Source organism: Callionymus lyra, chromosome 6 (genome assembly GCF_982586985.1).
Source record: "Callionymus lyra chromosome 6, fCalLyr1.hap1.1, whole genome shotgun sequence".
Lineage (NCBI taxonomy): Eukaryota > Metazoa > Chordata > Actinopteri > Syngnathiformes > Callionymidae > Callionymus > Callionymus lyra.
Window position 1 is genome coordinate 758,683 of NC_141823.1, and position 10,587 is coordinate 769,269.

Here is a 10,587-nt window from a genome sequence, read left to right on the forward strand (position 1 = left end):
GACTCACTGAGCAGATTCACTCGTGACTCGGGTCTGTTGGAGTCACTTAGCAGATTTACTTGTGACTCGGGTCTGTTGGACTCACTGAGCAGATTCCGTCATGACTCGATTCTGTTGGACTCACTGAGCAGATTCACTCGTGACTTGGGTCTGTTGGACTCACTGAGCAGATTCAGTCATGAATCAAGTCTGTTGGACTCACTGAGCAGATTCACTCGTGACTCGGGTCTGTTGGACTCACTGAGCAGATTCACTCGTGACTTGGGTCTGTTGGACTCACTGAGCAGATTCAGTCATGAATCAAGTCTGTTGGACTCACTGAGCAGATTCACTCGTGACTCGGGTCTGTTGGACTCACTGAGCAGATTCACTCGTGACTCGGGTCTGTTGGACTCACTGAGCAGATTCAGTCGTGACTCGGTCCTTCAATGTTTCTAGACGAAGACTCGGTCCTTCAATGACGTCCATGTATTTAATGCAGAAGGACCTTATAGTTGATGTTCTGAGCTCTGGGAGGAGAACAATATGTCAAACTTTCTTGTTGTATTTCTACACAAACTAAGAGAAAACAAATGTTTGTACGACGAGTGAAGAAAACATTCAATCTGTGGAAGACAATATTATTTCTACTTTTAGCTTCTGTTTTCCGTGTCAAACCTTTTCTGAAGAACAAGTTCAGTGACTTTAAGGAAAGTGAGATTTTTTAGATTAATTAAATGAATATTCATTAATTAATTAATTAAATGAATATTAACAGATGAACACAAAGCTTCTGAAATATATATAGATTACACACTATAGTGCTTTAGTCTTCTCCAGTTACTTTTGGATTCAGAACAACTGATATGTTTTTGGAACATCCATCATTCCATCATCCATCCATCATCCATCCATCATCCCTCCCTCCCTCCCTCCCTCCTTCCATCCATCCTTCCATCCATCATTCCATCATCCATCCATCATCCATCCATCATCCCTCCCTCCCTCCCTCCTTCCATCCATCATTCCATCATCCATCCATCATCCATCCATCATCCCTCCCTCCCTCCCTCCCTCCCTCCATCCATCATCCCTCCCTCCTTCCATCCATCCATCATCCATCCATCATCCCTCCCTCCCTCCCTCCCTCCATCCATCCTTCCATCCATCATCCATCATCCATCATCCATCATCCATCATCCATCATCCATCCATCCTTCCATCCATCCTTCCATCCATCCATCCATCATCCACCCATCATCCCTCCCTCCCTCCCTCCCTCCATCCATCCTTCCATCCATCCATCCATCATCCATCCATCCATCCATCCTTCCATCCATCCATCCATCCATCATCCACCCATCATCCCTCCCTCCCTCCTTCCATCCATCCATCATCCCTCCCTCCCTCCATCCTTCCATCCATCCATCCATCATCCCTCCCTCCCTCCCTCCATCATCATCCCTCCCTCCATCCTTCCATCCTCCCTCCCTCCCTCATCCCTCCCTACCTCCATCCATCCATCATCCATCCATCATCCCTCCCTCCCTCCCTCCCTCCCTCCATCCATCCATCCATCATCCATCCATCATCCCTCCCTCCATCCATCCTTCCATCCATCCATCATCCCTCCCTCCCTCCCTCCCTCCATCCATCCATCCTTCCATCCATCCTTCCATCCATCCTTCCATCCATCCATCCATCCATCCATCCATCATCCCTCCCTCCCTTCCCTCACCTCAGCGGTCCAGCTCTGTCGGGCACGAGCGCTGGTCGACCCGGAAGTAAACACTGAAGCCGGTCTCGTGGACCTCTGCTCGCCTGGAAACACATGGTTGAGTCTGTCCTTCATTCGTGTGGACAGACTGCGTCATTACAGTCTCGGCACGACCCGGACGAAGGGGTTTAACACCTCTCGCCGTCTATGAACGCATGTTAGCTTAGCATTAGCATGTTAGCTTAGCATTAGCATGTTAGCTTAGCATTAGCGGCGAAAGCTTCTATGTTGCCTGTGAATACGTCACACTCACAGAAACACATGCGCACTAACACCTCAGGTGAACCCGTCGAGTGCAGGAGGACCATGAGTCTGCAAGAGATACTTACCTGGTCGCTCTCGCACACCTCATGGTCGACTCCACGCAGCGAGCCACTGGACGGCCATGTTGTTTGTTTCTCTTGAACAACATGGTTGACCTGCTTTGATCATGACCTCTGAGGCGGCGTGGGTCGACAGGTCACACGATCAGCGTGTGATTGGTCGAGAAGAGGACATGTGTCTCTTCAGGGAGTCTTAGAGCTTCATGCACACATTTGTTCGCTTCTATATTCATTCATCATACATTCCACTGTCAGGAGCTTCTGAGTTGTAAAGGAGGAAGTGCGGCGAGTGTTTCCTGCCTTTATAGGAAGTGGACTGAACCTGCTGGGTGGAGAGTTCATTAGCTTTCTCAGAGACAAACCAATAGCGAAGCCGTTAGAGGGCGGAGCACCAATATGAAGTAGAACATCCAGGAATTGACTCATGACAATAAATTAATTTTCTTTTCACCAAATAAACATAAATAAACATAAATAAACATAAATAAACATAAATAAATATAAATAAACATAAATTAAAATAAATAAATAAACATCAATAAATACAAATAAACATAAATAAATAAATATAAATAAACATAAATAAATAAAAATAAAATGAAAATATAACAAATATTGAATAATTGAAATGAAAATATAACAAATATTGAATAATTAAATTAGAAACATAACAAATATTGAATAATTGTAATTAAAATATAACAAATATTGAATAATTGAAATGAAATATAACAAATATTGAATAATTTATATAAAAATATAACAAATATTGGATAATTGAAATGAAAATATAACAAATATTGAGTAATTGAAATAAAAATATAACAAATATTGAATAATTAAATGAAAATATAACAAATTTTGAATAATTGAAATGAAAATATAACAAATATTGAATAATTAAAGTAAAAACATAACAAATATTGAATAATTGAAATGAAAATATAACAAATATTGAATAATTTATATAAAAATATAACAAATATTGGATAATTGAAATGAAAATATAACAAATATTGAGTAATTGTAATTTAAATATAACAAATATTGAATAATTGAAATAAAAATATAACAAATATTGAATAATTGAAATTAAAATATAACAAATATTGAGTAATTGTAATTAAAATATAACAAATATTGAATAATTGAAATAAAAATATAACAAATATTGAATAATTGAAATAAAAATATAACAAATATTGAGTAATTGTAATTAAAATATAACAAATATTGAATAATTGAAATAAAAATATAACAAATATTGGATAATTGAAATGAAAATATAACAAATATTGAGTAATTGTAATTAAAATATAACAAATATTGAATAATTGAAATAAAAATATAACAAATATTGAATAATTGAAATTAAAATATAACAAATATTGAGTAATTGTAATTAAAATATAACAAATATTGAATAATTGAAATAAAAATATAACAAATATTGAATAATTGAAATTAAAATATAACAAATATTGAGTAATTGTAATTAAAATATAACAAATATTGAATAATTTATATAAAAATATAACAAATATTGGATAATTGAAATGAAAATATAACAAATATTGAGTAATTGTAATTAAAATATAACAAATATTGAATAATTGAAATAAAAATATAACAAGCATTAAATATTAAATAAATTCAATCACACAATATTCTGATGACATTGATTTACTTCCTGCAGTGTTTTTATTTGCCACTGATTTAACAAACTTAGCAAACTTTTCTCTGATGTTTCCTGACTCAGCAGAAGTTGATTTTGAAGAGAATAAACAACAACAAAGGTAAAGATGTTACAAACACACACTGAAGAACTGCTTTTTTCTCCTTATCAAGCGTCGACACTGGATTCTCTGGAACATCTTGGTTCTCAAGAGTTTCTGCTCGTGAACGAAACCTTTTCTGCTGTTGACTCTCGAAACCAGTTCAACTTCCTGTCAAAGGTTTTCAAAATAACAACACGTGACAAAATAAAAGCCTTTAAAATCCTTGCATTTACAAGAGTAGAAATGTTACGATGAGAGACTTTTAGAAACGTTCTCGTGTCGAATCCATCATCATTGAAGCAGCTGTGATGCCATCAGAGAAGATTGAGAAGATGTTTCACCTGGTTTTCTTGAGAACATCCTTGAAAAAAGACATGATTGAGAAACAGAACCAGACTGAGGAGCAGAAAGAAGGAAAAAGAACAATATGTGACGTCAACTCATGGACTTCATCTCTACACAAAGACAACTGGAGTCTTTTACTGGAGGTCAAAGGTTACACTTTATTGACACTGAAGATGAAACAAGAGTCACAATGATTACAAAGAAAGATTCATCCAAACACTCGTGGATCATGTTGACGCTCAGAGAGTCTCTGGCTGAACATCTGCTGGAGACACTTCCAACATCTGCACTTCCTCCACAGGTGCTGGGAGCTGCTCTCTGCTCCTCTGGACCACAACAACAACAACAACAACAACAACAACAACAACAACAACACACATCATGAAGATCACGACACTGAGCATCACAGACCGCACTAGATGGTGATCAACCTCTGGCTCTCCGAACATTACAAGGGTCTTAGATGTGAACACACAACGTTTGTCTTTCAGAACCACACACCAGAAGTCTCCTCTGTGTTCCAGAGAGATGTTCGTGATCACCAGCCTCGTGTCGGAGAGAAAGATTCTGTCTTCTTGTTCTTCATATACAAGTGATGTTCTTCCTTCAGTTCTGTTTGTCTTCATGAACCAGTAGATCTCACCAGGCTGTTTCCAGTCACATCGTAGAGTCACGTTCTCTCCTCCAGTGAAGAACACCTCAGCAGGCGGGTCAGACTCAGGACACACAGTCAGGTAGTTAAAATCATACTGACCCCTGCGATCACAGATGTATCTACCTGTGTGGTTCAAGGTCAGTGATGGAAACATCAGAGTGTAGTTGTTCATCTCTTCATATGTCATCACTGAACTAATCTCCCACACATGTGGTTTGTTTCCAGTGACGTCAGAGCAGTTCAGCTCCAGACTCTCTCCCACTGACCTGAGAATGTAATTATATTGTATATAAACATGAAACTCCTTCAGTCGTTCACAGCTCTGATGGTTCTTCTGCAGACAGTAATAATAAATCTTACCAGAACTTACACCAATCGTTACCAGAAGAGAAGTTTTGTTCTTCACTTGCTGTAGTTTGTTCATTGAAGATGTTTCATCATCGATTAAAGCTAATTCATAATTTCTTGTTATGAAGTTTTCATGACCTAAAGCCCACTGAACACTCTGGTTTGGTCCCACACCCTCACAGTCCAGCTCCAGTGTCTGTCCAACATAAGGTCTCAAGTCCTGACGTCTCATCTTTCGTTCGTCACAAACCAGGAGAGTGAAGTTCTTCTCGTGCGTCACCTTGTTCTGGGTCCAGCACAGTTCTTGGTACTGACCCGAGTCTGAGACCTTCAGACGGTCTGTTGTATAAGAAGCTTCTCTCTGCAGCCTGGAGTCCTCACTCATGGTGACCTGGAGAACGTTCAACACATCAGTTCAGACACGATCGAAGTCACACTCACTTGTACTCACATGATGTGAAGAGTTCCACAGAAGTTCCTTCTCCTCACCGATCCATCTGGAGAACAAACAGACGCCATCAGCTGGTTTGTTCAGGATGAAGTGATGATCGTCTCCTTCTCTCTTGAGGATCTCAGCGAGGATGTTGTTGGAGAAGAAGGTCAGCAGCAGCAGCATCAGTGCAGCCATGTCTGCGTCTGTGAGTGAGAGTCGCCTCTGCAGCTTCATGATGTCAATCTCTTCACCATCAGCAGCTTCTCGCCTACGATTGGTGGAACCAGACGATAACAGGATGTTCTACGTCTACTTCCTGTTTTATCAGATGTGAAGCAACAACGTGTGTGAACTCACATGATTGACACTATTTTAATGCAATAAAAACATCATTATTGCTTCTTTAAATAATAATTGGAATTAAAATATAACTTATATTGAATAATTGAAATTAAAATATAACAAATATTGAATAATTGAAATTAAACAATAACAAATATTGAATAATTAAAATAAAAATATAACAAATATTGAATAATTCAAATACAACAAATATTGAATAATTCAAATAAAACAAATATTGAATAATTAAAATATAGCAAATATTGAATAATTCAAATATAACAAATATTAAATAATTAAAATATAACAAATATTGAATAATTCAAATATAGCAAATATTGAATAATTAAACTATAACAAATAATGAATAATTAAAATATAGCAAATATTGAATAATTAAACTATAACAAATAATGAATAATTCAAATATAAAATATAAAAATATTCTTCTGTCTGCGTCTGTGAGTGAGAGTCGCCTCTGCAGCTTCATGATGTCAATCTCTTCATCATCAGCAGCTTCTCGCCTACGATTGGTGGAACCAGACGATAACAGGATGTTCTACGTCTACTTCCTGTTTCATCAGATGTGAAGCAACAACGTGTGTGAACTCACATGATTGACACTATTTTAATGCAATAAAAACATCATTATTGCTTCTTTAAATAATAATTGGAATTAAAATATAACTTATATTGAATAATTGAAATTAAAATATAACAAATATTGAATAATTGAAATTAAACAATAACAAATATTGAATAATTAAAATAAAAATATAACAAATATTGAATAATTCAAATACAACAAATATTGAATAATTCAAATAAAACAAATATTGAATAATTAAAATATAGCAAATATTGAATAATTCAAATATAACAAATATTAAATAATTAACATATAACAAATATTGAATAATTCAAATATAACAAATATTGAATAATTAAACTATAACAAATAATGAATAATTCAAATATAGCAAATATTGAATAATTAAACTATAACAAATAATGAATAATTCAAATATAACAAATAATGAATAATTCAAATATAACAAATATTGAATAATTCAAATACAACAAATATTGAATAATTAAAATATAACAAATATTGAATAATTAAAATATAGCAAATATTGAATAATTCAAATATAACAAATATTAAATAATTAAAATATAACAAATATTGAATAATTCAAATATAACAAATATTGAATAATTAAACTATAACAAATAATGAATAATTCAAATATAGCAAATATTGAATAATTAAACTATAACAAATAATGAATAATTCAAATATAACAAATAATGAATAATTCAAATATAACAAATAATGAATAATTAAAATATAGCAAATATTGAAAAATTAAAATATAACAAATATTGAATAATTCAAATATAACAAATATTGAATAATTCAAATATAACAAATATTGAATAATTCAAATATAGCAAATATTGAATAATTAAACTATAACAAATAATGAATAATTCAAATATAACAAATAATGAATAATTCAAATATAGCAAATATTGAATAATTAAACTATAACAAATAATGAATAATTCAAATATAAAATATAAAAATATTCTTCTGTCTGCGTCTGTGAGTGAGAGTCGCCTCTGCAGCTTCATGATGTCAATCTCTTCACCATCAGCAGCTTCTCGCCTACGATTGGTGGAACCAGACGATAACAGGATGTTCTACGTCTACTTCCTGTTTTATCAGATGTGAAGCAACGTGTGTGAACTCACATGATTGACACTATTTTAATGCAATAAAAACATCATTATTGCTTCTTTAAATAATAATTGGAATTAAAATATAACTTATATTGAATAATTGAAATTAAAATATAACAAATATTGAATAATTAAAATAAAAATATAACAAATATTGAATAATTCAAATACAACAAATATTGAATAATTCAAATATGACAAATATTGAATAATTAAAATATAGCAAATATTGAATAATTAAAATATAACAAATATTGAATAATTCAAATATAACAAATATTGAATAATAAACTATAACAAATAATGAATAATTCAAATATAGCAAATATTGAATAATTAAACTATAACAAATAATGAATAATTCAAATATGACAAATAATGAATAATTCAAATATAACAAATAATGAATAATTCAAATATAGCAAATATTGAATAATTAAACTATAACAAATAATGAATAATTCAAATATAAAATATAAAAATATTCTTCTGTCTGCGTCTGTGAGTGAGAGTCGCCTCTGCAGCTTCATGATGTCAATCTCTTCACCATCAGCAGCTTCTCGCCTACGATTGGTGGAACCAGACGATAACAGGATGTTCTACGTCTACTTCCTGTTTCATCAGATGTGAAGCAACAACGTGTGTGAACTCACATGATTGACACTATTTTAATGCAATAAAAACATCATTATTGCTTCTTTAAATAATAATTGGAATTAAAATATAACTTATATTGAATAATTGAAATTAAACAATAACAAATATTGAATAATTAAAATAAAAATATAACAAATATTGAATAATTCAAATACAACAAATATTGAATAATTCAAATATAACAAATATTGAATAATTAAAATATAGCAAATATTGAATAATTAAAAGATAACAAATATTAAATAATTAAAATATAACAAATAATGAATAATTCAAATATAACAAATAATGAATAATTAAAATATAGCAAATATTGAATAATTAAACTATAACAAATAATGAATAATTCAAATATAAAATATAAAAATATTCTTCTGTCTGTGTCTGTGAGTGAGAGTCGCCTCTGCAGCTTCAAGATGTCAATCTCTTCACCATCAGCAGCTTCTCGCCTACGATTGGTGGAACCAGACGATAACAGGATGTTCTACGTCTACTTCCTGTTTCATCAGATGTGAAGCAACAACGTGTGTGAACTCACATGATTGACACTATTTTAATGCAATAAAAACATCATTATTGCTTCTTTAAATAATAATTGGAATTAAAATATAACTTATATTGAATAATTGAAATTAAAATATAACAAATATTGAATAATTGAAATTAAACAATAACAAATATTGAATAATTAAAATAAAAATATAACAAATATTGAATAATTAAAATATAACAAATATTGAATAATTAAAATATAACAAATATTGAATAATTAAAATATAGCAAATATTGAATAATTCAAATATAACAAATATTAAATAATTAAAATATAACAAATATTGAATAATTCAAATATAACAAATATTGAATAATTAAACTATAACAAATAATGAATAATTCAAATATAGCAAATATTGAATAATTAAACTATAATGAATAATTAAAATATAACAAATAATGAATAATTCAAATATAACAAATAATGAATAATTAAAATATAGCAAATATTGAAAAATTAAAATATAACAAATATTGAATAATTCAAATATAACAAATATTGAATAATTCAAATATAACAAATATTGAATAATTCAAATATAGCAAATATTGAATAATTAAACTATAACAAATAATGAATAATTCAAATATAACAAATAATGAATAATTCAAATATAGCAAATATTGAATAATTAAACTATAACAAATAATGAATAATTCAACTATAAAATATAAAAATATTCTTCTGTCTGCGTCTGTGAGTGAGAGTCGCCTCTGCAGCTTCATGATGTCAATCTCTTCACCATCAGCAGCTTCTCGCCTACGATTGGTGGAACCAGACGATAACAGGATGTTCTACGTCTACTTCCTGTTTCATCAGATGTGAAGCAACAACGTGTGTGAACTCACATGATTGACACTATTTTAATGCAATAAAAACATCATTATTGCTTCTTTAAATAATAATTGGAATTAAAATATAACTTATATTGAATAATTGAAATTAAAATATAACAAATATTGAATAATTGAAATTAAACAATAACAAATATTGAATAATTAAAATAAAAATATAACAAATATTGAATAATTCAAATACAACAAATATTGAATAATTCAAATAAAACAAATATTGAATAATTAAAATATAGCAAATATTGAATAATTCAAATATAACAAATATTAAATAATTAAAATATAACAAATATTGAATAATTCAAATATAACAAATATTGAATAATTAAACTATAACAAATAATGAATAATTCAAATATAGCAAATATTGAATAATTAAACTATAGCAAATAATGAATAATTCAAATATAACAAATAATGAATAATTCAAATATAACAAATAATGAATAATTAAAATATAGCAAATATTGAATAATTAAAATATAACAAATATTGAATAATTCAAATATAACAAATATTGAATAATTCAAATATAACAAATATTGAATAATTCAAATATAGCAAATATTTAATAATTAAACTATAACAAATAATGAATAATTCAAATATAACAAATAATGAATAATTCAAATATAGCAAATATTGAATAATTAAACTATAACAAATAATGAATAATTCAAATATAAAATATAAAAATATTCTTCTGTCTGCGTCTGTGAGTGAGAGTCGCCTCTGCAGCTTCATGATGTCAATCTCTTCACCATCAGCAGCTTCTCGCCTACGATTGGTGGAAC

At 30.6% G+C, this 10,587-nt stretch overlaps 1 protein-coding gene across 1 annotated transcript; it reads right to left on the reverse strand.

The window, feature by feature from the left end:
• Positions 1-4,387: 4,387 nt before the first annotated feature.
• Positions 4,388-5,920, reverse strand: LOC148076141 (neural cell adhesion molecule L1-like). The gene is made up of 2 exons (XM_087793507.1): positions 5,657-5,920; positions 4,388-5,596 (listed from the first exon to the last, which is right to left on the reverse strand). Exons 1-2 carry the CDS (start codon positions 5,870-5,872, stop codon positions 4,442-4,444), a joined length of 1,371 nt encoding a protein of 456 aa, XP_087649633.1. The 5' UTR covers positions 5,873-5,920; the 3' UTR covers positions 4,388-4,441.
• Between the last annotated feature and the right edge of the window lie 4,667 nt (positions 5,921-10,587).